The sequence below is a fragment of the Boleophthalmus pectinirostris genome, unplaced genomic scaffold (genome assembly GCF_026225935.1).
Source record: "Boleophthalmus pectinirostris isolate CB_2022bp ecotype Guang Dong unplaced genomic scaffold, ASM2622593v1 HiC_scaffold_16, whole genome shotgun sequence".
Classification (NCBI taxonomy): Eukaryota; Metazoa; Chordata; class Actinopteri; order Gobiiformes; family Gobiidae; genus Boleophthalmus; species Boleophthalmus pectinirostris.
In genome coordinates this window covers 1,700,806-1,720,875 of record NW_026571095.1, presented here as the reverse complement: position 1 = coordinate 1,720,875, position 20,070 = coordinate 1,700,806, and the positions used below count along the sequence as shown (strand labels likewise).

At 40.6% G+C, this 20,070-nt stretch overlaps 1 protein-coding gene across 1 annotated transcript in view; it reads left to right on the top strand.

Moving 5' to 3' along the window:
- Positions 1-724: 724 nt before the first annotated feature.
- The window catches only part of lamc1 (laminin, gamma 1), a 58,255-nt gene continuing 38,909 nt past the window's right edge, over positions 725-20,070 (top strand). Inside the window, exon 1 of the mRNA XM_020941228.2 lies at positions 725-1,336. Coding sequence (XP_020796887.2) covers positions 958-1,336 — 379 coding nt within the window. The 5' untranslated portion in view covers positions 725-957. The remainder of the gene's footprint in view (positions 1,337-20,070) is intronic.

Here is a 20,070-nt window from a genome sequence, read left to right as displayed (position 1 = left end):
TAATAAATGGGCTGCCATGTCCAATGTTTTGAAATAACAACTGTAATACTGATTTATTCTTTATCAGTAAAGGATATATTGGATTTGAACATTTGGTTTATCTCATAGTATCTGGGGACACAGTGAGGTTATATTTATGAAATTTAACATCTCCATAGAGAAACACAGGCATAATGCCACCAGGCCAAGTTACAGGTCAGATCTATCTCCAAGGAGACAAGGTGTTGAGGGACCCCTCACAAGAAAAGTATAGTGCACTCTTAAACTGGAGAACCTTACCATAGAATATAATACAATGCACTGGACTGTAGGTCTGTAAACAAAAATGCATTTGTTTTTGTCAGTATCTCACTGTGATAATCTGTAACATATGCATTACTATTTTCCTCAAGAGATCAAATTCTGATTTTGTGGTAAAAGGGCAACTGACATGACCTTTTGGCTCATCATCATGCTAATAGTCTGGAAGAGACTCAACAGGTGACAGTGTTTGCAGCACAGTGCAGAAGCACCTGTCTGCTGTGGACTATCTCAACTCAATATAAATGAATCTGACACCTGAAAACAAAAGCCAGAGTCAGCCATTAAGTGAATAAAGAGATGTAAATGCGATCACTTTGGACAAGAGGGGGAAGGGGGCTGAGCGACGGAAGTGGCAACTGCGCTGACCTGTGGACTCAGAGCATGCGCAGGAGAGCACTGGGTGTAGTCTGCGAGACTTTTCATGGCTTTGCGCATTCTCCACTGAGCTGTTCCGAAGAGCACAGCAGTGTCTGCGCCAGGCTCCGCTCCAAAGACCGTGACCCATCAGCGCAGAGCTCCAGAGCACCCCGCGTCGGCTCCAGATCCGCGCACTGAGCGCTCAAAGTGTGCTCAAAGTTTCCCTAAAGTTTTGCGGACTCCAAATCTGGTTCAAGAGCGCTTGAGCATTTGAAAGACTGCGACCAGCGGCGGAACATGGCCTGGATTCGAAGGTTCGTGTCTCTGCTCGCGTGCTGCTTCGCTTTGCCGTGCGCGCGCGCGGCCATGGACGAGTGTACGGACGAGCACGGGAGCGCACAGAGGTGTATGCCAGAGTTTGTGAACGCGGCCTTTAACGTGACTGTTGTGGCTACGAACACATGCGGCTCGCCGCCGGAGGAGTACTGCGTACAGACCGGCGCTACGGGCGTCACCAAGTCGTGCCACATCTGCGACGCACGAGACCCCCGCAATCACCACAGTGCGGTCTACCTCACAGACTACAACAATCAACAGGATGCCACCTGGTGGCAGAGCCAGACCATGTTAGCGGGAGTGCAGTACCCGCACTCCATCAACCTCACTCTGCACCTGGGTAAGAGCTCGATCTTCTTAAACTGGAATAGACCACGGCTGGATGTGAGCTGGAAACAAGAGTTTAAATGTGAAAGTAGCTTTAAAGTTGCCTCAGATAGGGGCTATGTAGAGTATTGGGCCGCCCTGGCTGGGTGGGAGTTTAAAGTAGGCTATGAGGCCTACAGTAAAAAGCTTTAGTCTATTAAAGGGCAATTCTTTCTTTTGTGGAAAGGTTTCAGCCAGCACCAGTGAGTCTGGTCACACCTGGTCACACCTGGTCACACCTGGCTACACGTGGTGTTATGGTCCTTTGCACACAATCCCTTTTATTTTCTTTAATGAGTCGGTGGTCATAGTTGGAGCACCGCCCTGAGGGCTGCAAAAGATTCTAATATCATGCACTTGAAAAGTAAATGGGCCCCATTTTACTTTACACTGAGGCTGTTGGGCCCTGAAGCCAAAAAAGGTGAAGAAGCTCACAAGCAGTAGGCTTCATGGGAGAACTATTTAGGGCTTGTTTTTGAAGCAAACCCTTACACTGAGCAGGCACTAAAAAGATGTGGCATTAAATATGAATAAGTGTCTTGTGCTCCTCAGCTGCCCCCGCTTTGGCAGGGATCAGTTTAACAGCAGCATGTTTCCAACTGTTGTTTGGTCAAATTGTTTTACAGAAGCTAAGCCATTGCCAAACTTTCCACCTCCTACTCAAATAGAACAAGATTCTCTCTGTTAGGATTCTGTCTCCTTTTTGTCACAGAAGTGAAGCAAAATCACTTCATTTTTGGACATTTTACTTCTTCATAGACATTATACCACCTAATAGTTAACATTGTATATGTATTTTTGATCATGGAGGTTACAGACATGTCGGTGTGAATGGTGTTTCACATTTCAACACTGGATGATAATATTTGGAAGTTCAATTAATAACTCTTAGAATTCTGTTCTTAATGTAGTGGTGGAGGAGGGTTTTCTTTTGGGAAACCACCAGGTCATAGGAGGAGTGGCTCTGGCGCCAGTTGTCTTGAAGTAGTAGTAGTCATAATTTGCACCTCCATTTTAGTGTTGTATAAATTGATTGTTCTTTCCCCTGGTCTAGATCCTATGTTCGTTATATTAGAATGATTAGCTTGGCTTTCAGTCCCCAGGCAGATGGGATCCTGCAGGTGCGCTGAATGTTGTCCCCCTCTGTCCCTCTGGCTGAGCGTTACACTAAAGTTCACACCAAGTTCACAACGAAGTCCAAATGTTTCTTTGGCAAACAAGCGCTAGTAAAGGCGATGGCACACGGCACATAGCTGTGATTGTAAAGCGGAAGTGGGAGAGCGGGGGGGAGGGCCAGGAGGTGGGGGAGGGTCTGTTTGCCTTGGCCTGACTTTTGTCCCAGACCCCCCCCACAGACACCCACACACACACACACACACACACCCCACCCGCCATCTCCTCCCCTTTTCCCTACCAAAGTTTGAGGTGCGGGTATGAGTTGACATGTCAAAAGATATAAAACGTAACCTTAATCTGCCGCTTTTCCTTCCTTCCTTCCGTCCATCCTTCCTTTTTCCTTCCAATGAGTGTTGTCGGTGTAAATAGCAGAGTCACATTCCAGAGGAGTTCAGTCATGTTTGCCCCCCCCCCATCTATCTCTTTCTGTCTCTCACACACGCACACATAGACACACACACACCTGTTATCAGTAAAGTCTGTGCCCTCTGGTGTTGTTTCTTGTGTGTTCTTTCCACTTGGCCTTAAGTTGTCATTTTTACCTCTTACGCTGAGTTGGAAGAAGCACAATTTTAAAGATCCTGTATAACACCAAATTTTGACTGTTAGCAGTTGTTACCTCCTCAAAAACATACCTGGAGTTGAGTTTTGTTTCATTCACACGTTTGAGTCACCCTTTATTATTAGTCCATCTATGTCTCTAAAGCTCAAAATGTTCCAAAAGTTCTGATGTAATTTCTTTTCTCTGTGAAGATGTCATTCCTCTGTCTGGAACTACAGGTGGTTTTATAGGTCAAAAATACCTAGAAAAACAAACATTCTGACTGTGAGCGGGGTTGTCTCTTCACAGATCTGACCTGTAACTTGTTTTCTCAGTGATGATAGAAAGATTTAAAGCCATACTGTGAAATTCCAGCCGAAGCAATAACACGGAGACACGCATTTGAACATCTGACGGGCCCTTCACCAGAAAAGTTACGCAATGCACATTTTAAGCAGAGTTTTGGTCATCACTGATTACTTTTGGTCCGTTGTACTCATCAGATATTACACAAAATTGTTGGCAGACAAAATGACTGCTCCATGTGGTGTTCAGCCCACGGTCTCTGAGAAGTCCCCCAGCCTTACCCAACCCAGCTCCAAGACACAGCCAAAAGGAACCTCATTTGCTGTTGTGTAAAAGGCCACTAATCCAGTGTGTCTCCTTGTAATAACCCTCAGGGAAAACTCTCCACAGCAACAAAGTGAATTGTGGGAAATGAAGTTCTGTGTCTTTCCTGGCAAGCCCCCTGCCTCCTCCGTCTCTCCTTGTTTCATTTGGCATCCAGCTGTTTAAAATGAGTGTGTGGATAAGTGGGGGGGATTACTGTGGGAACCAAGGCATTATGAGATGGAAAGGAGAAATGTCTTGAGACGAGGGCAGGGGGACAAACTGCTCAGGGCTACAGCAGGCCGCTAATGCAACTTTATTTACTCTTTGGAATACCTGCACTGAAGGACAGCAGCATGTTGTGATCAAGACCTGTCTAATATCTGATTGTGGGTCTTTAGAATTTAAAAAATCCACATGTTGATCTTTTTTCTTAGACACAAACTGCATTGTTGTAATTTTTAAGTTAACCATGCCTTTGTGGTTAAATCTTGGACTCCAAGATATTGTGAAATAAATTACCTTAGTTTATATTTGCTGACAGAGAGCACTTTTAACCATTTTAGTCTATTCTGTTATTCTATTCTATTCTGTTTTTATTGTTTTTATTCCATGTGAATAAACCTTGTAGCTACAGAGATGAGAGTTAAGAATAATTAAAATAATGATGCATAAATCACCTTTTAAAACACTCAAAGTACTGACTAATATTCCTGAGTATTGTTAAAATGTTTAAAATCAAAATTAAGTAAAATATTAACTGTCTAATGAAGCTAATATTAATGTAATTGTAAGGACAAACCCTTGTCATTTGCAAGGCAGAGTAACCTAAACTTTTACTTGAGTAAGAGTACAGTTACACTGTACAATATATGACTCAAAGAGGTGTAAAAGTATGCTGTCCTCATCAAGTGCAACTTTATTTCAAACAGTTACACTGGTAAACCAGCTCCGATTAAGATAATGATAGTAATTATGTCCTACTTATGTGGTATATTCACAAATGATACTTGCTTGTTGATTTAGTTTTGATACCAGCTTTAATTTGGCTTGGTATCTAATCTTCTGTACCTTTGGCCACCCTTCTATAGACCAACCTGTAGGCGGGTATGTCCCGTGCCTGGAGCAGACTGAACTTCTGCCTGAGTGCTGTAGAATGAGGCTGGCTCTTCAAGTGAGAGCCAGGTGGGGCCCTGTTGTTTGGAGTGTTCAGTTTGAAGCTGCAGCTGTGTTTCTCTTAAACATAGTGTGGTTTGTGTCTCTCATGTTTAGGCTCCTCAGGACTTCAAAGACCTGCATGAGGACTCTGTAATTAGCTTTGGATCCACCTTAAAGCACATTGCACTACTATCCAGGCCATTATTACTTTATCTGAGTTTTATCATCCTCCATACTGTCCAGATGTGCAGCTGCCCTCATGGAAAAATATAATATTGGAGACATATTATATAGACTATAGACTACAGGCACTGGAGGATTGTACTTTTTGTGCATGTTTTGCAACCTCTGCACAAAAAAAGCTCTGGAGGGCAAACGCAGAGCCTTACTGCTGTGAAGCATGAGTGCTAGCCCCTTTGCCATAGTTCCAGTGATCAAAATGTTAAATTATGATCCATGTATGTTTTGCTACCAGGAAATAAGCCTGCTATCTTTTCTTAAAACATGCATTAATAGTAAACTGTATTCTTTAGAAAGCACTGCATTGTGGGATCAAGCTGACAGAGAAACTGTTCTGGTAAAAGGGCTGACACCAGGGCTATTCCATGAAGCAAGCTTAAAGTGAAAGCCTGGCTTATTTGGGCAAACCAGACTTATCAAAGCCTCAGTTCCCTTCCACCAAAATGACTAACCAGAGGTGACCTTGAGTTTCCACAGTAACAAGCATCTGGAAACAAACCTGGTCAGGAGCAAAGTAACTGTCATGATTATTGAGCTCTGTCTTCAAGAAAGTCTAAAGAAAGAGTTTAGTCAAAAGTTTCAGCACATGCAGCACACACCTGTGTCAGAACACCTATGTCTGATACAGTTAAAAAAGTGACTTTTATAGTCACGTGTCGGTTGAGACTTTTACAGTCCATACGCTCCTGCACACGGGACACACGTGTATGTGGACGCTACACTCATCAGAAAAGCACAAACCATAGGCCATGGTCATTATTTCATTAAAATAATCTTGCACTTGTGGCTGTTGTGAGGGGCAGTGCAGCTTTTACACACAGACAGACACTGGTTTGGACTGATTTTCAGTGGGTTTTGTCTGTGCACTCCTTCATCATGTCTGTCTCGTTCTTTTCATTCATTCTCATTCTCTTCTTTCCTGTCACTCCTAAGATCAGAATTACCTTAAAAGTTCTGTGGCCCAAATCAAACTCTGCAGGTGTATGCTGTGGCTCCTCTTTTGTTTAGTCAGATCATAAAAAACATAATTTTTTTTTCCTTGATGTCGTTGTCGTTCCATTGTTCTGGCCTGCCCAGACTCACCGCGAGCTCACACAAAGCACAGCTTAAACTTCAGGCCTGACTTAGCTTTGGTTTGACCAAGGTTTATTTCTGTCATGGAATGACTTGAGGCTTAAGCTAAAGTTGGAGCTAGATTCAGCTCAGGATTTTAGGATAAGTCTGAACTTGTTAAGCCACTTCGATGGAAAACCCCCCATCTTGTCACCATATGATTGATGACGATATTATTGGTTGGTTTGCCTATGTTACGCAGTATGAAATTAAATCTCAAAATAGACAAGTAGGTGATGTCATCAGGGCAAGTTAGTGGTTCGATGTGTGGAGAGGCTCCCCCACTCAAAGTTTTAATGCATGTATTTTTAGTGCTGTCAAATATATTGTGTTATTAATAAGTTAAAACAAAAACAACACTGTTAAAATCTTTTTGCCTTGTTTGTGAGATTAATGCCCTTTGTGACCCAGTGAATTAGGTTTTTTTTTCATAAGCTGCCACTGCTAGTAATGTTAGAAAAATGACAGGATCAGGCTTTAAACCGGAAGCAAAACAATTTGTACAATACTGAGAAGTCCCAGTTGGAGGAGTTGTGCCAAAGCATGGCATGTTTGCTCATGTACGCGCACATGCACGACTTCACTATACAAGCCCTGTCAGGTGCCCTGATGTTACTCATACGAGGAAAACATAAAATAAAGTCCGCTCCAAAACATACAATGAATCTGTGCTTACTTTTTGATAAGGATTGTAGACAGTGACAGAAACTTTGCAGCCTCTCCTCCGGCTGTCATCACTGTACTGCGGTGTTATAATATCCATTAACTCAGAGAATTGTGTATCGCAGCAGAGCTCATATCGGTCTCCCTGTTTAACAGATATTTCAGGCCGCTGGACTTATTTTCTCTGCTAAAAAAGTTGGCTCTGCTGCACGACATGTAAACAAATGGCGCCATGTGATGAGAGGCTGTGGCCCGGGTCGGTTGTTGAGGTGTGAGTGCGGGCCTTAGAACCCTAGACAATTGTGCTTGAGTAAGTCCTAGTGTGAGTGCACCCTTAGTACAGCAGGTGTTGGAGCTGCCAAACACAGTCACACTAACTGGAGCTGGAGACTACTGGACGTCCCTCAGTCATGAGAACTACCTCGGGTCACAGCTCATTATTCCACCCCACAGTGTGAACTTCAAAGCTGCATGCTTTGACTGTTATGGAGACAGACAGACAATTATGGTTTGCAAGAAAAAAAAAAACATTTGCAGCTGATAAGTGTATTAAAATGATGATTCAAGGGACAAAAATGTACAATTAATTTGTGATTAATTGCGAGTTAACTGTGACATTTATGAGATTAATCTCAATTAAATATTTTTATTGCTTGACACCACATATTTATTTACCTTATTTGCTTTAACTCCTGAAGTTGAATATATGCTAGAAAACTATAGTATAGAAGAGCAGAAAAAACAACAATATCCATGTAGACAAGCTAATTATTTCTTCTTAATTAAAATGTCTGACATCTCTACCCACCTTTTTGAGTAGTTCCTAAAAAGCTTGTAGATTCAGAATGGCCTACATTCTAGTAGCAGGACTGTAGATTGTCCTGCTATTGGGGGAGGGACAAATTCCTTTGTCCCATACAGCCTCACTTCAGAAACCTCAGTGCTTAGTCGTACTTGTGTTGCTTCTTTATTGAACAGGGTTCTTCTGAGGTGATCTGGAGAGTGTTCACTTCACATTGGTGCAGATAGTTCTGCCTAATCAGTGCAGGGGACTCTCAACCCTCAACTGTCTATTTTCAATGAGTGATTTACCGATCCAGCTTCCTCAGTCCCAGTACTGATATCATATACTTTTACTTTAAGTATTCTCCAATACCCAATATGAACTGATAGTAGTGTAAAGATGTAAAATAGCATTATTTTCTTAAAGCACAGTTAACTCATTACTCGAGAGATCCAACTGTCTGAGATAAGTAGTGTTTATCTTTGAAATGAATACAGGACCACTTTGTATGAATAAATGTTCAAATATTATGACCCATTCTAGTCTTAAATCAGCCTGTAATAGTCTTACATTCAAATCAAAGGCCCAACAAAAACATTGGCTTAACTGATATCATGAAACTGATAGCCAGTCTCGCTATTTTTGTCCAGTATTTGTGCTGATATTCTGATATCACAATGATAAAAACATCCATCCATCCATCCATTTTCTTCCACTTCTCCGGGATCGGGTTGCGGGGGCAGCAGTCTGAGAAGGGCCTCCCAGGCTTCCCTCTCCACACACACTTCCTCCAGCTCTTCCGGGGGGATCCTGAGATGTTCCCAGGCCAACTGAGAGACATAGTCCCTCCAGCGTGTCCTAGGTCTTCTCCGGGGCCTCCTCCCGGTGGGACGTGCCCGGAACACCTACAACATAAAACATACAAAACATATTTTTTAATTTTGAAAAAGCAGCTCAATGTAACTTTTCATTTGGAGTGTCATCTCCATGAGGATGTTATTGCTTTGCCTAGAATATTCCAGAGTGTCATTAAATCTACCTCCTTAGAGACTGGCAGGCACCATCACCAGGCCACGCTACAGGTCAAATGTGTGGAGAGCAGTCCCACAATTCATAGTAACAATGTATGTTTTTCAAGGCTTTTCAAAAGTCCTATATTAGGCAAAATTGACTCTTGTGAGCTTTTAGCCATGTTAAAATGGTGTTATCTCTTCAAAAACATACTGGACAAAAGACGGAATTGAATTTCTCCTTGCTACCTACCTGGATGACTGAGGGACTACACAAATATCTGGAGTTGTTTGTTTCATTCAGTTTCATTGAGTAATCCTTTATTTTTTGGGTTAGTGTCTGTCTTCTACATCTTTAAAGCTCAAAATGCTCTTTTCTACATTGTGATGTCATAAAGTGGTAGTTTTCAATTTAACTGGTATCTTTTAATCTTTTGTTCAATAGAGATGGGTGATTTCAGGGCTGAAATTATCCAGTTGGTTTTAGTGAAGATGTATGGAGTTTTAAAAACATAGTGGAACACTGTGTTATCACAACGTCATCACAAGGAACAGTGTTTTCCAAAAGGAACTCCTAAAGATGCAGGACTTAAACATGTGTGATTGAAACACAACACAACTCCAGGTATGTTTTTTCAGTCGAAAATCAAATGAGTATCTACTAGTAGAGTTTTGATGCTTGTTTTAATATTGATTAGTATGTGAGTATATTGTTGACAACCCTGTCGACTGTGCTACTGTGTGGTGAGAAACGTCAGTTGTTCAATGATTTGATTAGAGCGTTCTCAAGCCGAAGGTTGTATGACATGTTTCAGAACATGAGGTTACTATGTCCTAGAATGTGCTGTGAGTGACTGGTGCTGGTCGATGTGACCTTTGTCATCACCCTATCCCATGGCACCAAATGCTGTAAAGTTCAAGATTACAATTACTTACTGAAATAGTTCAAGAAGGGTTACAGTTTGTCATGTTTATTAATTTTTTTTCTGTATTGATCCTTAAATTGAGTATTAATAACCTATAAACCTTAGTAACAACTAAACAACAAGGAACTGAAAAGTTGTATATCTGAAAAAGCTGAATGCTAGAGCCACTGTTCTGTGCAGGAGCTTTAGCAAGAGAGATGATTGTTTCAAGAATAATAAGTTTGCAAGTCTCTACACTGAAACTGTCAAACCAAAAGTGTTAGCTCAGGATAGCTTTCCTTTGTCCACCAGGTAACAAAACATTTTGTTTTGTTTTTAACAAATAAAATAAAATAAAATCATACCATAGCATATGTTAATTTTCAGTAAAATCAATGGAATAATTGCACAGCTTAAGCCTTACACAACAATATTATAATATATATATATATATATATATGTGCATTTGTCCTGGGACAGAGATATAAGGTGCAGACTTCCCACATGTGAGCAGGACTAAGACTAAACACATCTGATACTGTCTGTCTAAAAGTCCTCTATCTGAACTTATCTTTCAAAGCACATACTGCCTCTCAAATCCCTCTGAAGGACATCAGTGACAAAGGAGTGCAGGACAAAGGGAAGTGGGAGGGATGACATGAAGAGAGAAATGTTGGGTGGAGGAGAGAGGTAGATTTAAAGGGAAGAGAGGAGAGCAGAAAGAAGATAGTACAGGATAGACAGTGAAGTAGTGTCTGATCACTGAAGCAGCTCACAATCCTGTGTTTAGTTAAATCTGCTTGTGACTCTAAACCTTGTTTCCGTTAGTTGGCTATGGAATGCGTTCCCACACCACTGTCTATAGTGAATCATACAAGACAAAATACTTAATAGTCACATTTAGCTGCTGTCCAAAACAACTGTCACAGTATTTTCCCTAATTCAATATATTACCCATCTTTGGTGGGTAGGGGTTGGTACCTAGTTTTCAGTTTGGTAAGATGAACGTGACTTTGTTCCTATACTTTGTTATCAGGATTGTGTGACCCCTGGCCTGGCTGCTTCCTGTGTGCTCAACTCTGTGGGAGTTTTTAGAGTGAACAGGAAGTAGGAGGGGCCTTCTAAAGAACGTACTAATGGCTGGAATTAATTAATTAATTAATTAATCGATCAATCATTGCATTTAATTAGCACCTATCAAGACAGCCAGAGCACTTTACAGAGCCTTATTTATTCACTTCACACTCAGTGGTGCTATGGCTATTGTAGCCACAGCTGCCCTGGGACAGTCTCTCTCTCTCACTCCCCCTCTTTCTATGTGCCAGACTGTCTGTGTCTCTTCCTGTCTTCCCTCTCTTTCAACTTGTCTCTCTCATTCTGTTTCTCGGCTCCCGCCTCTGTACCTCTGTCTCTTCAACCCTGTCTGTCTGCCCCCCCCCCCCCCCCCTTCCGTAAATCCGGTGTGCATGTATTTTTATCTGCAGCTGTTCTGTGATCATGTGATGTGGCAGACGGTCACATGACTCTGCCCGCTGGACACATTCCTCACATTCTTTAGTGTGTTTCATTTGGACCTCTGTTTTTGAACTTTCGCCGCTGCACCTGCCCTGGTCACTATTAGACCTCCCAATTCTCTCTATACGTCTGTCTAGTCCTGAGTTTGGTCCAGTTCTAGTGCTGGTTTTGAAGAGGTCCAGTTAGGGTTTTATTATTCCCACATTTGATGCCCAAGTGTAAACCAGGGTTGTGTGTGTGTGTGTGTGTGTGTGTGTGTGTGTGTGTGTGTGTGTGTGTGTGTGTGTGTGTGTGTGTGTGTGTGTGTGTGTGTGTGTGTGTGTGTGAGAACGAGAAAGAGGGAGAGAGAGACACTTTACTGATCCTGAGGAAAATTCAAGTTTTACTGCAGCAAACTGTTGAAGCCAGGGGCGTCACTAGACCTCTTACTGTACGGGGGCACAGCTGGGGCACAGGCAATTAATGCTAACAATTTTTTATCACTTATTTATCATAAAAACTCAAATAGTGCTTCAAACTATAAAGTGACATCAGATTATGCTGTTGTCTGGATCTTTGAATAACCAGCTGAAATGGACTGATGCATTTGACCTACTTGAAAAAAAGGAATAACTTTCTAGATCTACAAGAGTGCTGTTTGAGTCAAATCGAAATCAAAATAATACATGATGTTACAGGTCCCAGTCACAGGGACTGAGGTAACAAATAATAAAATGCCTCCAAAAGACCACAAAAGAACTGTACAACATTAAATAGCTCTTCCATTACTTAAATATAAACTGTAAGCAGAAAATATAAAGTGCATGTTGAGCTGCCTGGCAAACCACAACACTGAATGATCCATACCAATCAAACATAACAGACGAAAACAGACTAAACATGACCATATCGACACAGTTTCTATCAAGGCACTCGGTGTAAAAAACTAGACCACAGGCAACTGACTCACATTCAAATCACATTATATTTTCATTGCAGTATTCATTATAGACTAAACATTCATTGTGTTATTCAAATAAACCATGTCAGCTGAAAGTTTACCTCAGCTAGCTGCCTCATGCATTAAACGAAAAAAGTACAGTTGTAACATTTAAATCCAGTTACCAGTTTACCTGGTACTAACCTGTGAGACGGGTGGACAGAAATAGTGCTCAGACACCGCTGTTAGATGTTATGTTGTTTCTGAAGTGAGTGCGGGACCCCAGTCACAGCCAAAGTTGTGTGAATAAATGACCGTATTAAGTAACCATGTGCGCATTGTGTATGGAGTGAAAACAGTAGCAATGAGTTTCCATATTATGTAGCTATGTGTGGATTCTGTAGATTAGATCATGTAGACTTAAAACTCTAAAGTGATTTTTTTTATGTGGTGAATTTTATACTAGGGCACTACAGACCAATACTGGGTCACGTACCCCAGTGACATCTTTCTCTCGATGCCGATGGTTGCAGCTGATGTTGCTGTAACATTTTCACTGCATGTTTCAGTGGACTTTGTGTCTCAGTTAAATGTATCAGTGCAGTTTAACAGCAGGACTTGTCCGGTAGGTTTAGCAGATCTTGTGGCAGTGTCCATTGCACTAAATAAAAACAGTACTGAATACAATAACTAACTACACTCATTTGAGAAGACCTGAGAAGACTTATTTGACTTCAGAGCTGTTGCTTTGTCATCTCATGTCATGAAAGTGTTTGAGAGACTTGTTCTGGCTCAGCTCAGACGCCTGGTGGCACTATCCCTGGATTCTCTACAATTTGCCTGTCAGACCCATTAGTGTGGATGATGCTTTAATCTGTCTTCTGAAATGGGCTCAGTCACACCTGGGTAGTGTTAAGAGCTCTGTGAGAGTATCATTTTTTTGATTTCTCCAATGCCTTTAATACAATCCAGCCCTTTCTGATGAGTGAGAAGCTGCTCAGGATGGGCGTCAGCTCCTCTACTGTCTCCTGGATTACTGACTAACTGTTTCAGTACTGACGTGGTCAGTAATGTAGGAGCCCCCAAGGGTAGAGTCCTGACTCCATTCCTTTTCACTCTGTACACCTATGATCTCCAGTACAGCTCTGGGTCCTGCCATCTGCAGAAGTTCTCTGATGACTCTGCAGGGATTTGGTGTATCAGATGGACAGGAGCTGGAGTACAGGACACTGATTGCAAACTTTGTTGCGTGGTCCCAGGCTAACCATCTGTTCCTGAATGTTGACCAAAGAACTGGTGATTGACTTCAGGAGAAAGAGTACCCCCCCTTTGATGTGTGCAGCTAGTCACTGGAGACCTTCTACCAGTCTGTGGTGGCCAATGCCCTGTCCTTGGCTGTGGTCTGCTGGAGGAGTGGTACCAGTAAAAGGGACACTGGATGGATTGACATACTGATCAGTAAAGCTGGTCTGTGAGCTAAAGACATCTGTTACAGTGAGGGACAAGAGGACACTGGTGCAGTGGGTGAACTGGAGTGTCATTGATGGAGAGCAGTTTGTCCAGACTATGGACGGACAGAGGATCTCATTCTCCAACAGACTCCTACAGCTCCGCTCCAACCGTGAGAGATACAGGACTACATTCATACCATACTCCATACAGATGTACAACAACTCACCTTTATCTAACAGATAATACTCCCTACAGCTGTACTGAACTCACCCTTATGTAACGTATAACCCTATGTCCTGTCAATCATATTATCTTGCACTGTTTTCCTTATGAGCTCTTGTATATAGTTGAGATTTTATAATTTATAACTTATTTTATTTTTACATATACATTTATATAATTGTGCCTTATTATTTGGGAAATCAGCTGGAAAGTCCAAGTCCTCCTGAATTGTACCCTTTATAAAACAAAGTTAATCTATATATAAATGAAAATTGTTTCATCATATATATCTCAACACATTTGTTTCCAAAAAGTTATTTAAAATAGGATTTCATAGTCAACTTTTGCAAGCAAATGAGTACTATATTGATATTTCATACTGAAAAAATGTGTGCCTTGAAGATCAGTAAAATGACATAAACAAGGCCCAGCATTTGGTTATTATGATAAAGAATGCAGATTTTCTAACCTAACTCAATACATCAGTGTGTGAGGCGGCCTACTAAAGACCAGCGAGCTCACAGTGAGCTGCACATAGAGCTAACTTACCTGACCACCAGTGTGTGCAGTAGTAATGGGCTCATTCTAACACATATCTGCATCCAACTGTTTTTTAAGAGGAAGGACTGGATTCTAAGAGCAAACAAAGCTTCATTAACAGATGCATAAACAAAACAACAATAGATGTACACTACCAGTTAAAAGTATGGATACACCTTCTCATTGTGTTTTCTTTATGGTTACTATTTGGAAGACATCAAGTATGTGATGCACGATGCATGGAATTATGTAGGAAAGGGGAAAAAAAGTCAACTTTTTTTAATATATATATAATCAAGAATGCCATGGTCGTACTTCAGAAGCTGGTAGCAGTGGCGTCCATTCATTGAGGTATAAGTAATCAGTTGTTTGTCTAAACAAACTTTATCTGTAAATTGAGAAACAGAATGAATTGCAATAGATCTCTTGTAGGTTTTGTTCATTTCACGCATGCCATCACTGGTTCTTACAATAGATATCCACCGGGTACAGTTAGCATCGTCGTTACCATTGTGGATTATGTGTTAGCACAGCTCCATAAATACTCAGACGAACAATATGAGGCCAGCGTTTAAAAATACAATTTATAAATATAACTATGTCATTGTTTATCGATGTGTAGGATAAAAGGTGTGCACTCGCTACCATTTAATTATTATGATTTTTTTTAAGAAAGTCCACTGGTGATGAGGACTTGCAGGTTTGATACTCTGCTGCCAATTGTAAATCCTGGGACATTAGTGAACATAAACAACGAAAATGAGGAGGATATGGCCATATGCCAAATCATTTTAAAATCACACTTTTCTTAAAACTGAAATCATGATCTCGCACTCACATAATTGTATTTGTTATAATGTTGCTTTTAGAAGGTAGCTAACTAACTAACTATACTTATGGAAATGCTGTGAGCTGTATTGTACTCTAATACTCTATAGAACAATATGTCTAAATTTCAACAATAGTCAATAGGATTCAGACAATGTTCAATAGAGAAAGGGATAGGATACCTTTGAGAATAGGTTTTGTTTTTGTTTTGTCTTAATGGATTCTTATAGGATTTGTAACATCTAATAAGATTTTTTTTACTAGGGTAGCTAAAGTCATCTGCTTATTTTGATACTAAGCACTTCTTTGCTTTTTTGGACATATTATTATTGTAAGCTTAGATTATCTTAATACAGCAAAATGGAAACTGAAAGTATTTTCTCTGTTGTTGCTGTGACTGTGAACAGCATGGATTTATTCTAGTTCTATGGTGCAGAGCTTGTTGGCTAACCATAGGGGAGATACATGAGATACAGAAAAGCTCAGTTCAACTGTGTCTGATCTAAAGTCTGTATCAGTGATAAATGTGTGTGCACGCTGTATTCTGTTGTTCTGTTTCTCTGGTTTTCCACTGTTGACCTGATTTTCTTGTAGAAACTAAATATTTAACAGGAACTTTATTATTTATTATGAAACTGTTGTGACTCTTCAGATTGTAGGTGTGTTTTGAGCTTTTACAGAAGAAAATATCATTACTGCCATTGACACTCATATAATGTTGCCACTCATTCATCATTACAATAAAAGGTAACATGGTGATCTAAATATGTTATGTCTTAGCTGTTAATACCCCATAAAAATAAAACACCCCCTCTTTAAATGAACCTTTGTGGCAGTAATTATTCATACACATACCTCATAATAATACCAATACATATTTTGCCCACACTAGAGATCGACTGATATACATATCATTTTTTTTTTTTTTTGTTGAGAACTAGAATGGTATTTTTTGCCACTGGATTTTATTCTGTAAATCCAGGTCATTTGGTGTCTAGCGGCCAGTGGCTTCAGAGCAGGAAGTGTGTGCTCGGGTAAATAGGTGTGTCCTCCATGTTTCTGGGTCATGTGCAGTGTCATGGTATGAGAATGAGGCGTCCATCTATACCACATGTGGCCCCTCCTCCGTGTGGACTTCAGAGGAGACAGTTGATACACAGGGCACTAATAGAGCTCCTGCAGTGGTTTGTCACACAATCCCAGCATGCACCTCCAAACCCCACACTGGCAGTGGAGCGGTTGAAAGTTCCCATAGAAACTAATGGTGTCGACCAAATGAACAAACTTTATGGAGTTTCAGAGATTGTGGATTATTGTTGCACTGGAATGTACACCGTAGATTGACGGTAAAAGTGGATTTTATTTATTTGGGAGCTGATCAAGCTATACATTAATTAAGCTATTAATGTATATTTTTGCATCAATATTTTTTATTATTTGCTTTTATTTAAATGACCATTGTTAACATTGTCTCATAATGATTGAAAAATTGTAAGTTTGTGTATTGTCGATTAGCATTAAATAATCTATTAATGAGGCAGAGAGAAATGATCTCTAATGTTTTTGCTAAACACTGTTAATGTGTTTAACATTAACTGACTGCTTAAAAATGTGAATTGTAGAAAATAAATCACAAACTAAAATTGAAAAATTTCACCTAATTTAAACTGTCAATATCACTAAACAATGCTATATTTCAGTGGTTGAATCATTCAAATAAAACCAAATAATGTAAATTCTTGAATATTTTTATTAATACCTTAATTGATGTAAAGCTTGATTAGCTGTGAGCCACATAAATCCACTTCTGCCGTGGCCATCCCGGCTTATCAAAGTCTGATCCTATCAGATCTTAACAGCTAAGCGAGGCTGGGCCTGGTTAATACCTGGGTGGGAGACTGCTGGGGAAATGAGTACCAGTAGCAAATAAAAACTGTCAGCGTGTCCTTAGGCAAGACACGTACCCATATTGCCTAGTATGAAAGTGAAGTCTGCGTGAGAGATGGTGGTGGTCAGAGGGGTGGATGGTGCAGATTGGCAGCTGTGCTTCAGTCTGTCTGAGTGTGGAGTGAAAGTCATGCTCTGTAAAGTCTCATTGAGTGTCCAAAAAAGTGCTATAGAAAACCAATTCATTATTATTATTTACATGGCTTTATAATAAAGTCTATTCATCAGACATTTCCAAACATTTCCAGGGACCACTGATGATATAAGAAGGTGAAAAATAAACCAAACATCCAGCTCCTACAGAGTTAACACAAAATGTATGTGATCTCTTTGAACTAACACCAGTGCCAGCCACGTAAGGGTCACGTTTACTGTAATGTTTAATCTGATTAGTTTTAAAATAAATCATTGTCTATGAGTGATAGAAAAACTCCAAAAACAGACCTGTGCTATTCATTACTGCTAATTCACCATGGCCAACATGGCATTGCTGTCAGATTTTGTCATGTGAGTGCAGGAGCTCTATATACCTGGTAATTATGAGTTTTATGACTTTTGTCTGTCTTCTTTATCTTCAGGAATACTGAGACCCTTTTTTGTTAATAAGGCTGATCGTTCTGTTCTGGTGCGGTGATTTCCACAGTCAGGACCACAGTCCCATAGTCCTATAATTCTGGTACATCAGGGCTCACAGTCTCATAGTCCTGTAGTCCTATACTCCTGATGCATCAGGGTCCATAGTCCTGGTACATCAAGGCCTACAGTCCCATAGTCGTGGTAAATCAGGGCCTGCGCCGCATGGACAAATCAAAGCCTCTCTTGTTCATCAGCTCAAGAATGTGATGAGGTCATGGAGCCGTCTTGCCCTGAGGCCAGTCCCATAATGTTAACCCCTGCATGGCTGTGGCTCTGCCTGAGGGAGGGGAGGGGGAAGGGGGGGGGGGGGTTCCCATTTAGATTTCATTTTGTGATTACTGTCTTTGCCCTCAAGCTGCTCACACGGCCCATCCCCTACATATCTGTGTGCCAGTCTCCAGGGCAGACAGAGTTGAGTCAGACATGGCATCAGGTACAGAACAGCTGAGGCTGATCAGCAGCTGTCTTCACGGATGCCTCCTGTTTTAGAGTCCAACCAGCTGCTTCCTGTTCCTGTCTAATCTTGCATTCCAGCTGAAGGAAATTAAGTGATGCTTTATAGCTGAATCAATCATATATATATAGTCAGATGTAACTCTGTGGATTATAAATTACCTATAAGAGTCATGACCAATCAAACCAATCAAAAACTATAATTTTGATTCAATCTATGTTTCAAAAAGTAAACATAAATGTGAATGTTTTTGTCTGGCTATTAATTTACATAAACCATTTTTATTTGGAGATTTAGATTTAATAATGCTTGTCAGTTACTACAGGGATTCTGATATTTTGTAGATAATGTGGACAACAATATAGAAGGATTTCACTGCTGTTCTGTAATGAGCTTAGTAACTACCAACTGAGTAATATAGTATTATATTGAAATATAAAAAACTCAAATGACTATGTTGGCTTGTTTTACACCGTGTGGTTGCCGTATAACCATAGCCTGTTGAGTAGAGTCCCTCTTTCATTTCAGTTCTAGTTATCAGTCTTTTGTCTCGGAGCATGCCTGGACATGACCTAAAACAAACACGAGTCACATTCCCCTCTCCCCTTCCCCTGGAAAATGCATATCCTCCCAGTATCCGCTCAACACAAAGTACACACCAGCTCACAGGGAACTCACTCCTCAGTCCTGGTTTTCTCCCCTTTACTCTCCTTGTCCTCTCCTCTTTGTTTATCTTTCTATAGCGGGAAAATGCAGGTAAATAAGAAAAGAAGCAAAATCCAGCTAAAGTCCCTGTACGAATATTTCCCATGTATTTGAGCAAAACGTGTCTTGCCAGTATAGATATTTTGTTTAAGTCCACTTGTGTACACTTAATTTTAAAGACTTTATTGTTTGATAATTAGGAAGTGCACACTTAACATGCTAGTTGTTGGTGTGACTACAAAGGTTATAAGGAATAACTTTGGATCACTGCAAACTGTTTAAAGAAGATGTATTATTAACTGCATAATCAACTTTTTGCAGCTTTGTACCATGTTATAATGTTGTTCCATCATCAAAAACATAACTGAAGATGTTTTTATGTCATTCATGCATTCTAGTAATTTAGCAGTCTCTTCAGGCAGTATGCAAACTCTTTCTTTCTGTTAGCAATATAAGCCAGTACAAGGCTCTGCTCACAATCTTGCATCACCCATGCTCTTGTGCAGCAATTTTCCATATATGTGCAAAAGCAAAACAATACACTACAGCTTGACAAACCTGATGCAATGTGCAGTAGTTTTATTAGAAAAATAGACACAGGATAGGGGAGTGAAAAAAGGGGTTTTGAAATAAAGCATTTTCAAACAATAAAGGGTGATGTTGATGGTGAAACATGGTGATACCCCATAGAAGTGTAATACCTCCTCTTTGAAATGAACCAATATGAACTTTGTGAACTGTTTTTCACAGAGTAAACATCTAGTACAATGCCTTTAAGTAGTTCTGACCAACCCCGGCACAAAAGTGGAGGTTGAAAAAGGAAAATAACCTCTGTTGTGTCTCACCTGAAACATAAAAAGCACAAGTCTTTGTTTTCATTATGGCTGTGTGTACTGTGTGTACTGTTTGTATTAGCCTCCCCCAGTCCCTCCTCACCTGTGTTTGCACTTGATTTCCTGTGTGATAAGCTGCACTTTGTTTCGGTGTGATTACCCATTTAGCCCATTCAAATCCAGCTTATGTCCCAGCCAATCTGCTGGGACTATGTGTTTGTGATGCCCCCACTGTACCCAGCAGGTTGTTTACAGACCATTTCTTGCGAAATTAGCAGGTGCTGACACATGACTGTGTATTCCGATGAAGTTCGGAGAAGCAGTCATCAAAAACGGGCAGAGGTGGATCATCTATGGATCATTATGTTATAGTTTGCGTATTTTAACAGTGTTGAGGTTGAGAAGGCATTAATCAAGACCAACAAGAAATACTTGTCTGAGACCACAGGGTCCCAAGA